General features: G+C 36.2%; 1 protein-coding gene across 1 annotated transcript in view; it reads left to right on the forward strand.

Annotated features, from left to right (window-relative positions):
• Positions 1-13,251, forward strand: part of Gtf2f2 (general transcription factor IIF subunit 2) — a 131,206-nt gene that overhangs the window by 9,184 nt on the left and 108,771 nt on the right. Inside the window, exons 3-4 of the mRNA XM_090342101.1 lie at positions 7,522-7,540; positions 10,310-10,454. Of these exons, the coding sequence (XP_090198227.1) occupies positions 7,522-7,540; positions 10,310-10,454 (164 nt within the window). The remainder of the gene's footprint in view (positions 1-7,521; positions 7,541-10,309; positions 10,455-13,251) is intronic.

Below are 13,251 nucleotides of genomic sequence, written 5' to 3' on the forward strand. Positions count from 1 at the left end.
GTTCTTTATTTTTGAAAATAATACATTGATTATGAACAACCAGGCTTTTTATACCTGAGTTGTTTGTTTATTTGTTGTTTGTTTTTAATGGTACTTGGGTTTGAACTTGGAGCTTCACGCCCTGACCAAGCATTTCATTTTTTTTGGGGGGTGGTCAGTTGTGGGGCTTGAACTTTGGGCCTGGGCACTGTCTCTGAGCTCTTCAGCTCAAGGCTTCCGTCCTACCCCTTGAGCCACAGCACCACTTCAGGTTTTCTAGTGGCTAGTTGGGGATCGATGAGAGTCTCACGTTCTTTAGTGCTCAAGCTGGCTTTGAATCTTGATCCTTAGATCTTAGCCTCCTGAGTAGCTAGGATTATAGGTATGAGCCACAGTGTCTGGTTTCCAAGCCGTACATTCTTGTTTTAATTTTATTTTAAAGTTCTTTACAGCTGGTCACTGTGGCTCACGCTTGTAATCCTAACTAGTCAGGAGGCTGAGATCTGAGGATAGTGGTTCAAAGTCAGCCCAAGCACAAAAGGCTATGAGACTCTTATCTCCAGTTAACCACAGAAAATTGAAGTAGAAGTCTAGCCTTGAGCTCAGGGATAGTGCCCCACAGTCGTACCAAAAAAAAAAAAAAAAAAAAAAAAAAAAAGATATCTTTGTACAATGGAAAAGAATCTGTTTTTGTCACACACATCCCTTAGAAGTGTGACAGTTTGGTATGTAACAGCCTTGATTACACACTGAGTATTTGGATTCTGAACACATAATTGATGATTTAAAACATATTTTTTTTCTACTGATCATAAGTTATGAATTTCTCAAACTTCTTTAGGCTCACCTTTTATAACTTCAGAACATAACATGAACTATTTTGTTCCCTTTGTTATTTGCTCTTATATTTAGTTCTAAGGCTTTGGCTTATTTTGCTCCATTTTCCTTTACTTTCTTCCTCTCCCTCCTAGATACTGAATATCCAATATCTTTATTCCTTGTTTTTCCTATTCTGTTTCTGAATTCATTTAACAATAAAATCCTCAGTGGAAGTCTCTTCATATCCTTGTATTCAGATCACTTTATTCAATTATAGTTGAATAAAAAACAAATATACCAGAATTGCTTAAAAGACTATACTACTATAAAGGATAGATAAGGAATGAGAGGGAGAGAGAAACAGAGGCAGAGAGTGCTTTATATATATATGCCAAAGATCTACCTAATATGGTACATAGTCTTGTCTGGAAAAAGATGACCTTTTCTTTCTTTCTTTTTTTTTTTTTTTTTTGCAAGGATTTACTTTAGTATGGCAGGATAAAGTAAGAAGAAACCGGAGTGGGGGGGGTGAGGGGTCAAAAAGAAACATTTTCTGATCCCCACACTGGATGAGGCATGGCTCATGGTAGAGTACCTGCTATTGAGCAAAAGTGTAAGATCACAGTCTCAGACTGGAAAACAAAAGAACAAAACAAAAAAGAATAAAGAAAGATGTCTAAAAAAAAGGATGTTCCTATTTGTTTTTTTTTTTACTTTTATGCTGTCTTAGTCCCGGGGAGAATATACTTCAATCCTTTGTGGTTTTGTGTGGGTTAGAGTGAAAATGTTATCTTGGCTCAACTAAAATACAAGGACAGTGCCACTTCTTTTTGCTGTTCCTTGACTTTCTGCACTTTGTGAAGAGTTTATAGGTTTTTAACATCTCAAAGGAGAAGGCAGATGCAAATAGTCCCTTCAGTTATTGTAGCATCTAAAAGTAGAACTAGTTGCTTTAGTATTTTACTTTTTGTTTTGTTTTGGTGCCAATCCTGGAACTTGAACTCAGGACATGAGTACTGTTGCTATGCTTTTTGCGCAAAGATAGGACTCTATTACTACTTGACCCACAGCTCCATTTCTAGGTCTTTGGTGGTTAATGGGAAATAAGAGCCTCATGGAGTTTCCTGCCTGGGCTGGCTTTCAACTGAGATTCTCAGATCTCAGCCTCCTGAGTAGCTAGGGTTACAGGCATGACCCATCAGCACCTGGCTGAATAAGAACTTTCAGTTACATATAAAATGAAATGCTCATCTAGATTTGGAATTTCCAGGGCTACCAGTAAGGCTTTTAGATCCAGAAGCTTTATATTGTTCTCTAGTTTACTCCAAATATTCAGGTCCTAGGTGGCCCCATACACTGGCTTAGTTATTACCTCAAAGGCAGAGATGCAAATCATTAGAATCCAGTCATTCCCAGATAAGTAGCCCTGATAGAGAGGGGTAGAGAGGAGGGGGGTTGGGGTGGGAAGGGAGTGTGGTGGTCCTGGGGCTTAAACTCAGGTTCTGGGCACTGTCCCTGAGCTTCTTTGGCTCAAGGTTAGCAGTCTATAGCTTGAGCCACAGCACCACTTCCAGCTTTTTCTGAGTAGTTTATTGGACATAAAAGTCTCATGGACTTCCTGCCTGGGCTGGGTTCAAACTAAAATTCTCAGATTTCAGCCTTCTCAGTAGCTAGGAATATAGATGTGGGCCATCAGCACTCAGATGTGGTCCTGATTCTAAGAAGGCCTTTCCTCCTCCCCCCACCACCCCACCCCATTGCTTGGAGGAATTATATGCTCTAATTATTTTACTATGCCTTTTGTAGACTCAATGTCCTGAGGACCCTCTTGCAAATCAAAACCATCAGCATACTGGAGTAAGGCACCATAATTTAAAACTAAGAACACCTTAATTTCCTTGCTAAAGTGTCTCCAGTTCTTTATCTTTTCTCTAAGGCATTAAGTTTAGAATCTGATAGACTACATTGAGCTGCAGAGAACAAAAATGTTCACTAGTTTCTTTGGCTATATCTAATATTAGATTAAATGCTATAGTTTCTTGCAAAAATAGAATCAAGATAACCAGCAAGGATTGATGCAACATGATGGGTTATGTTTAATTGCCAACAATTAGAAATCTAGGGACCGGGAGTTTGGCCTAGTTGTAGACTGCTTGCCTAGCATGTACAAAGACCCAGGTTCGATTCCTCGGTACCACATACATAGAAAAAAAAAGCCAGAAGTGGTGCTGTGGTTGAAGTGGTAGAGCTCTAGCCTTGAGAAAGCCCAAGGACAGTTCAGTGCTCAGGCCCTGAGCTCAAGGCACAGAACTGACAAAAAAAAGGGAATTAGAAATCTAATTAAATTGCCTGTGTGAGATACCCATGTGACATATTCTTCATAACTTCTTAGCTTTGACTAACTTTTGAAAAAGTCTGGGAGAGGAGATAGGAAGCTTCTATTATATCTAACTGATTTACAGACAGAAATGTTCAAAAGTTAAATGCTTTTTATGGTTTGTGAGATTAATCTGACTGGCTCATCAATTTGTCATTGGATAATGAAAGAGGGAGTTCCCTCCGCTTCTCAGAGAAAATCTCTGGTCCTTGAGATTTGTACAGGAAAAGCCTTTCAGGGGGAGCCACAATAGGAAGAATCTTATAAAGTAAAATTTTAGCAAGAGTTTTTTTTTTAACTATAAGAAGATAAAATAGGGAGAAATAGAAAAAGAATCATCTCTTGTCCACATGGGAAATGAGAGGTAAGACTTTGATCCACATTTTAAGAACACATTTATATTAAATAGCACCCTGAAAAGACAGCTTGCTGCTCATAGGTCTCCTGGCTATATTCTCCAGTCTGTCTTGTTTACATTCCTAGTTGACTTAGGTTTTGTATTGCTGAATTACTTCTTTCACTATTAAACATGTGTAGGATGGGTGAGGAATGGCTTAGCAGTGCATGTGACTGTTATCAAGACTTTGTTGATTTTCAGCAAAATGTATCATCAAATTTCTGTGGCTGGAAACAGGAGGCTCCATTAATAGCTGCTTGTTTAGAGTAAAGTGGGAAGATGATCCCAGTATTTTCTTTCCCAGTTAGTTCACAGTACACACATTATATTCAGTTTTCAGTTCTGCAAATAAGTTCCATCCATAGACTGAGCTGAGGCATGATCAAAAAATTACTTTAGTCACTATTCTTTGAGGAACATACAACATTAGAAGAAATGATAGCTGTGAGAAGAGTCAGGGCAATCCAGGTAAACCATCTTCATATATTTTTAAGACTAGAAGATTCCTTTTTGAAAATTTAATCTTATTGTCAGGATGATGTACAGAGGGGTTACAGTTACATAGGTAAGTTAGTGAGTACGTTTCTTCTCTAACATTGTTACCCCCGTCCACATTTTTCTTCCGCTTCCTCTCCCCCCTATTGATTCTTAAGAGTATATGGGATAGGTATGGAAATTACCGTCTTACTTGAGCTGTATTAGCCCAGCACTGGAGCACTTGTATATAATTGCCTTAGCCTTACCAGCTATTTTCTTCATGGAGCCATGGCTCCTTTTAGGGTAATCAGAAACTAAGACCTGGACATCCCAAGTGTGTTCAGTGCTGCTCCTAGGTCTTCAGTGAGCAGAGATGGGAAATACATGTATATCTACACACACACACACACACACACACACACACACACATACACACACACACACTTTTGTCTACACATCCACCTATATTGAAAATCATGAATTCATACCACTCTCTGGTTTCTGACTAATGCCATAGGATAAGTTCATTGTCTCCCTGTTCATATTTTTATTTCTTTTGTGAAAAAGAAAGACCCATTTCTGTAATTGTTAATATATGTTTGTTTGTTTCCATGTGATTGTATTTGTTAAGTCCTTGCTTTCCCTATACCATGTGTGACTGGCCTGTTAAGTCACATTTGGACTTAATACTCTTCTACTGAACTTTTGTCTTTGCTTCCTCCACAAGGATGCCTTCCTTACTTGTCAGATTTCCATTCCATCTCCTCAATAGAGGTCTATCAGGTATGGTCTAGCAGCCTGTTTTAGGTTGTCCTGTATGTGGACACTATCACTTGCTGATAGTTGACAGTGACAATGAAAAACTTATGGCCCCTTTCTTATATCCAAGAAGTACGTAAAATTGAGGAAAGACAAATGATTAGTAAAGTAATTTTCATAAAGTGACAGGAGATGGAAGAAGAAGCTGTGAGGTATTGAGACATGGATTCAGTAGGAAAGAAGAAAATATATAGCAATATGAAAAGCTTGATGAAGAATAGCCTAGGTTCTTACCTCATTGGTTTTTGCAGATGTATTTGTTTTGTTTTTTCTTTTTTGTATTTTAAAAATTTTTATTGATAGGATAATATACAGAGGGGTTATGGTTACATTCAGGTGGTGGGTACATAGATACCCCTTCTCATGCTTTTGTCCCCCTTTCTTCCCCCCACTCCTCCCAGTCATCTTGTTTTCCCCCTTCTCTTTCCTATTTCAAATAAACAAGTAAACTTATATACAATATACTAGGTAATAAAGTCAGATACATTAACAATATGAGATAAACCATAAGGGGAGATACATTTGTTGGTGCTCATTGTTTTCCTATAGGTCTTTATGTAAGGATACATTATAGTTGTAATGTAAAAAGCCAAGTACACTTAATATATTCAAACACAAGGTAAAGGAATATATATCAGCCTTTAAAATTTTAAGCCTTAGAAGATTACCTTTCATTTCCCATGAAATTAACCCATCTAGAGCTCATCAATCTCTTTATCATTCTACCTAAGGTGCTGTTCTAATTATATTTATGTGAAAATGAAGTTAACCTTTCCTTTGTGTTCCCTAATTATATCTGGGTGATTTTCTAGTTATCCAGACTGAAAATGTCAACATGATCTTTAATTCATCCTTTTTACTTTGCTACCCACTTCCAGCCACTTCCTCTTCTGTCAGTTCTAACAGCTTAATGGCCTGCTGTGCATCTCTCTTCCTTACATTCCATTGCAACCTGTTTTATATCATTGCTTTTCTGTGGATTTTATGGGAATACAATCTGTGATTTGCCTGTGCATTGTTCATGGCCCTTCTGTTTTAAAGCAGCTACATTAAATGCCTCAAGAAGCTAATGTCAGGAGTGATAGCGAATGGACTGTGGTGAATTCAGTGCCTGACTGAGACATGTCTAGGGGATTGGCCTCAAGTTGAATAAGGAGCTAGATAGTATATTCTAGTTTTGTAATAAAGCTGGAAATTTAATACTTTTATATGAAGTGTTAGGTGTATTTTTCTAAATACTTTCTTAATAAAGGGGATTGTCATACTTAATATGCAGTGGAAGTCTGTGAAATTGTCTTAAGAATATAAACTCTGTAGTCTGATCTAAAAGATCCTTTACTGGTGGCTTGATGATACATGCTTATGATCTCAGCACTTGGGAGGCCTTGATGGAAGATTGAGAATTTGAGGTTAGCTCATGATACATAATGAGAACCTGTCACAAAAATGAGAGTGGGAGGGAGGGAGTAAAGAGGGAAGGGACAACAGAGGGAAGAGGAGGGGAAAGGAGACAGAAGAGAGCAGGCAAGTTTGGCTCTAGGTTGTCTTTCTGGTGTGTGCTTGGTAGATGGATGGCTTCTCATTTCTGATATTTCCCTTCACCTGAGTTGCTCCCATTTTGTTGACCTCACCCCTCTAATCCTTTTTTTTCTGACTGTCTAGTCTCTATTTCCTTGACAATATGTTGTACATTTGTCCTACATTTTGACAAGATAATCTTGTTTGTGTTATTTATGGATTTGACCTATTTCCTTTAGCTTGGGACCTTTTAGTATAAGGATCTGTACTTGTTTATGACGTCCTTCTGGCACGTTGCTTAGTGACTATATTGTATACTCTAATGACAGAGCAAATGACTGAATAATGGAATGAAGACAGGTTGTAACTAAATTGATTGTTATGGATAAATAGTTTTGTAGCTGTTCTTCATATGTCTAGTCCTTTCTTTGTATATTTACTCCAGCAGATATTTTCCAGGCATGTTTGCTGGGGTATATTTGTGCTTACTATTCTTTTGCTCAAACAATGTCTGTGGATCTTCATGGTCTAAAGTTTATGCTTTAGATTGTGATGTTTATGACCTTCTCATTTTTACTTCATCTCTCAATATTCCTTATTTTATTTTGGTTTTTGATTTTCATTTGTTGTTTCTTTATTGGCATTGGGGCTTAAACATGGTAAGCATGTGCTCTACCCCTAAAATATACCTCTAACCCTACTCTACCTAATTTTGCTTTTGTCCAGCCAAATCTAGTCATTCATATTTTATCGTGATCTTTAAGGTTTCAGTAGGTAAATAAGACCTCTTTGAATAGATAAGATTTAAAATTTGCTAAAGTACTCTTTAGATCAGGTTTTAAGTAAACCTACCTGTTGCTGAAAAAATAAAGATTGGAATTATAATAAGTTCATTATTTGTTATTAATAAAAATAATAATAGTGTTATGTGACAGTGGGTTTAATATGGCATTATATATTTTTTTTTCCTGTAGGATTACAAATAGTTGGGGGAAAGCCAGAGATTAAACTTAAGCGTTAATTTGTAAATATAGTATATAATGCACTTATCAATTAAAATAATTTCTTTTGGTTTTAAACTCTTGTTAAAGCAGTATGAAATCTGAATAATATTAAATATTTTCTTCTCTTTCAGGAATCAAGGAAGAACTGAGGTAAGATTGTTTTTATGGAAATTTATTTAAAACACAAGACTATATTTAAACATGAATGCACAATTTTCTGCTTGTTTATTCTCAGCAGTTTTCTTCATTGACCTAACCTTTTCTCAGCACTGAGAAATGAGTGTGGCTTTAGTAATATTTTAGTATTATTTCAGTGTGGCAAGGGCATTTGATCTGGAATTTTTTTTTTCCTTTTTTTCTTTTCTTTTTTTTTTTTTTGTGCTTCATGGGGCACTATCCCTGAGCTCTTCAGTTCAAGGCTAGGACTTACCCTTGAGCCAGGCCCACTTCCCCCATTTTCTAGTGGTTAATTGGAGATAAGAGTCTCAAGGTCCTTTTGTGCAGGGACTGGCTTTAAACCTTGATCCTCAGATCTCAGCCTCCTGAGTAGCTAGGATTATAGGCATGAGCCACCATGCTCAGCCACCACCTGGCCTAATCTTGGAATTTTGAGGGCTTTACATTTTAACCCATTGAATCTAGTCCATACTATATATATAGTACCTACGACACTGTAAATGCTAGTTGTTCATAAATACCTTTGATCTTCTTATATGGTTAGGAGATCAATAAATTTATGTTTATGCATTTCTTTAATGTAAAATTTATTCTTTTCAGAGAGATATAGTATATAGTGAAAATCATTTGGGAAGAACATCTGTCATCTTTTGTTCTACAACTCTATTGCTGAGTTACTCTTTTACATATTTAGGTATATCTACCATGTCAGTGGCTCACACCTGTTATCTTAGCTATTTTGGAGACTGAGATTATTGGAAGTATTGCAGTTTGAGACAAGCCCAGACAATTACTGGGAGTGTTGCAATTTGAGGCAAGCCCAAACAGAAAGTTCATGAGACCCCATCTTAAGTAATAGCTTAGTGTGGTGGCTTATGCATCTTTAAGCTTTTAAAAGCAAGTACTTCACTTTTTTTTGTCTTCACATATTTTTTTTATTAAAGAATTTATTAACATTGATTTTTACATCATTTCAAGTGACAAGTTTAACAAGTGTTCAACAAGGGAATCTCTATATATGATCACTGGCATTTAGTTTTTAGAACTTAATGAAAATTAGGCTAAGGGTCTACAGAGTGGGAGAAGATCTTCACCAACCAAACAATGGACAAAGGCCTCATATCTAAAATATATCAACAACTCAAAAAATTGAATCACTCCAAAACTAAAAGTAACAACCATCCCATTGAAAAATGGGCCAAAGACTTAAAGAGAGTCTTCTCTGAAGAAGAAACAAAAATGGCCTATAGACACATGAAGAAATGCTCAACATCTCTGGTCATAAAAGAAATGCAAATCAAAACAACTCTAAGATTCCACCTCACTCCAATTAGAATGGCCAGGATCAGGAAAATGAATAATAACAGATGCTGGAGGGGATGTGGCCAGGAGGGATCACTACTACACTGTTGGTGGGAGTGCAAACTTGTTCAACCACTATGGAAAGCAGTATGGCAGTGCCTCAAAAGGCTAAACATAGAACTCCCCTATGACCCAGCAATTCCACTACTTGGCATTTACCCAACCATCCAAAATCTAGGGCATACTAAATCCACTAGCACAACAATGTTCATTGCAGCATTATTCACCATAGCAAAGATATGGAACCAACCTAAGTGTCCCTCAGTTGATGAGTGGATCAACAAGTTGTGGTATTTGTACACAATGGAATTCTATGCTGCTGTCAGAAAAAATGACATCGACCCATTTGTTAGGAAATGGAAAGACTTAGAAAAAATCATATTAAGTGACGTAAGCCAGGCTCAAAGGAACTTAGGCTCAATGGTTTCCCTCATTCGTCATAATCAGTAGAGATCTGCAATAGAGCAAAACCTTGATATATAAGGCCATATAGTATGAAGCTAATTGAAAGGACCTCCAGGATATTGAAACAAAAGCCATATAATGAATGATTGTTTTCCTTAATGTACTATGTTATCTTTCATCTCCTTTGCTGTCTCTTGGGTATCTCATATTGTTACAGTATCTCCCTTTGTTATCTGATATATTGAATTTATTTGTATTTGGTTATTTGAAATTTGATAGGGAAGGGGGGAAAACCAAGACGGGGGGTGGGTGGTGGGTGGGGGGGAGGGTGATGGGTACCGAGACATGTGAAAGGGTATCAATGTATGTGAATTAATGCACCTTCTCTCTGGCAGATATCATGTAACCCTTTTATTAATTACAATAAAAAATTATTACAAATTAGGCTAAAGGGTTTGTATGTCATAGATATATATTAGTTTATGAAATAAAACATGTCTATAGAGTCATAGATTTTTATGTCTATATAGTTTTATATTTATATTTCCATTACCATGTCCATAGCATTGGGTATGCAAATATTGAGTCCTCGCTCTTGTACTCTTTGGATAGTATAATTCATTTCCAGTATAATTCATTCCTTAGTGTTCTTAAAATATTTACTCTTAGTAAATGTTTTCCTTCTTGTGCTAAGCACTTTGTGAGGTATTTGGAAGTAAAGGTGGAGAGGCATTATCCATTGACCTCAGAGACCAGAGGAAAAAGAAATTTCAATTTTGTTTTAGATTAGCCCCATCATTCTGACACACAGGAATAGATTTTCTATCGTTAATGACTATTAATGATTTTTGATGAAGTTTTAAAAGATGTTTGATTAGAAAAAGCTACACAATTTAAAAAGTATTAATGTATAATAAAATTTTTTGCACAGTCCTTTGAATATATGTCTTGTAATAAGGTTAATGTGTCTATTAGGTGTCATTTACTCTGAATGAGGAACTTGCAAATATTCATGACATTGGAGGGAAACCAGCTTCTGTCAGTGCTCCTAGAGAACATCCATTTGTCTTACAAAGTGTTGGAGGACAAACATTAACAGTGTTTACTGAGAGCTCATCAGGTAAGTGGGAATGGAATTACTTAATTTTGTCCCTGGACATGTTGTATAGATTTTCTGTGTCAGTATACACTTGTGTTTGCTTTTCTAAGGCCATTACCAAAGTTATTCTGCCTGACATTCACATATGCTACATCTATGACGTTTATTTTCTTGTGATGAATGATAGGTGGCTATTTCTTGAAAAAGGTTTAATTCCCATTTAGGGTGTAAATATAGAACAAAGCTAATGAAGGAATGTGGTTCATCTGGCCACTTTGTAAGGTGAAGAGATGACATTCTGAGTTTTATCAAGGTAAGGTCAACCTTGAGCATTTTGCTAAACTGATAATAAGCAAGTGTAAGTTGTACTTAAAAGTACTGCTTAATATTAGGGAGTATATTAATGTGAATTTTTATGCTTGTGTGCTTCATATACTAAGAAGGTCTTTTAAAGACTGGCTTTTAGTTGGATTTAGCTTCCATGAAGTTATGAGTAGTATACAGTTTTTAAGTTGTGTATGATAGCAATGAGATATTTCAGCAGCTCAGTAAATTAGGAGCAGTTGGTTCCATTTGATAATTAAATACAGTAGCCTTGAGCTGAAGAGCCTAGGGACAACACCCAGGCCCAGAGTTTAAGTCCCATGACCACAAAAAAAAAAAAAAAGATAAAAAATGTGACTTTATTGTGTTTTGTTTGTTTGTGCCTGTTTTTGCTTGAATTCAGGGCCATGCACTTTTACTTGGCCTTTTTGCTCTTGGCCACCCTCTAGCTACAGCTCCACTTCAAGCTCTACCTTTTGACGATTAATTGCCCAACTTCCAACTATTATCCACAGATTTCAGCCTCCTGGATGGCTAGGATTCAAGATGAGCCACATTGCATTATTTTGATGCTATAAAAATAATTTGTAGTGTAGTGTTATAGGAGGTAGAAAACGTTAAATAACAACATGTCTAACACATATACTTACTGTGTGCTACATTGTTGAGGGCATAGTTATGGTACCAACAAGGAGTCCGAAATGTGTTTCAATTGCTGCAATTTATTTTTTTTTAATTTTTTAATTTTTTTGTGGTACTTGGAATTGAACCCATGACCTTTTGGATACTAGGCAACCATTCCCTATTTTGTTTATATTTTGTTTTTGAGATAAGTGTCTCATTAACTCTGCCTGTGTGGTCCTCTTGATCTTTCTGCCTCAGCCTTCTCAGTTACTGAAATGACAAGGGTGCCATGCTCAGTAATTGATGGGATTTAAGGAGACTTGTTGAACCTGTAAGATTATCTCTACCTGTATTTATGGAATAGAAATGCCAGGATGATAAAAAGGAGGCTAAGTTTTTTTGTAAAACATTTGAGGTTGGGAAATTTCTTTTGTAGAGAAAAGAATCCTGTTTAAACTTTTTAATATAACAAAGTGGCCAGTTTTTACAAAGCATGATTTATCACTGATTGTGTTTTATAAAACTGACATATGTTATCCTTGAAATCTTCAGTTTTCATCTCTGAAATCCTTTAGTATTGTTTTCCTTTTTTACATTCTGTGTTCCCATTTCTAGTAGTGGTGTGTGTAAGGACTATCTTGGCAGGGTATGGGGAAAGATCAAGATTGCCATTCCTATTCTGGAGTTTGGACACAATGTTCTTGCTTTGTAGAACTGAAGTTTTTTGGTACAGCAGAAACTTACTTTGTAGATCTGAATTTCTTGCTTCTACATTTAGGAATTTCTGTTCTGTGTCATGGTTCCTTGCCTCTTTCTATTTTTTTTTGTGCCTTTATTTGTGAAACAAGGATCACGATATGACACTTATATATGAATATGTTTAAAATACTTACAACAATACTTGGTAATAATGAATCCTCACTCAATGTTATTTATTTTTCCTAGTATTACCTTGTTTTTTAAGAAAACTTTAAGATTACTTTCATAAGGCATATGCATGGGGTTTGGCATAACTTAGATGTATAGCATTTAATAAAATTCAGTGAGTAAGAATTTTCATATTGTACGTTTCTCAGTTTCATTGATGACTGGATGAAAAAGCTCTAGAGTTATTATCAGGCCATTTCCTCTATGGAGTCTTACATATTTGCTATTTCTAGTTATTAGAGCAACAGTTCTACAAATGGGTTATTTGGATCTCTAGAAAGTTCATAATAGACAGTAGTGGCTCAGTGACTGCCATAATGCATTAAAAATGCTACATGCATGTTGTACATGTGTATGCTTTTCTATAGGACAGGACTTTAAGGGTTCAGTGGCATCTCAGAGGGGTCTGTGACCTAGAAAAACTATAGAGCCATGACTAACATTTCTTTGGTTGGTCATAAACTTGCCAAACTGTAAGTGACTAAGCCATTCAGCAGATAGTAAACTGTTTATTTTACATTGGACTATCTATGAAGTGTTATTTGAATATTTTTATATTTTCCTTTAAGTATAGTACTATATCTGCTTATTATAAATATGGCCTTCTAGGCTCTTTATTGCTTTTTTTTTTTTTGCCAGTCCTGGCCCTTGAACTCAGCGCCTGAGCACTGTCCTTGGGGTTTTTCCTCAAAGCTAGTGTTCTACCACTTGAGCCACAGCACAACTTCTGGCTTTTTTCTATATATGTGGTACCAAGGATCAAACCTGGGTCTTCCTGCATGCTAGGCAAGCACCTCTAACTCCCAGTCCCTCTTTATTGCTTTTTATTTATTTATTTTTATTTATTTATTTTATTTTATTTTTATTTATTTTTTTATTTTTATTGTAAAAGGGTTTTTTATTAGTAAAAGGGTTACATGCTATTTGCCAGATAGAAGGTGCA

Source organism: Megascapheus bottae, chromosome 11, assembly GCF_031878675.1.
Source record: "Megascapheus bottae isolate mThoBot1 chromosome 11, mThoBot2.hap1, whole genome shotgun sequence".
Taxonomy (NCBI): domain Eukaryota; kingdom Metazoa; phylum Chordata; class Mammalia; order Rodentia; family Geomyidae; genus Megascapheus; species Megascapheus bottae.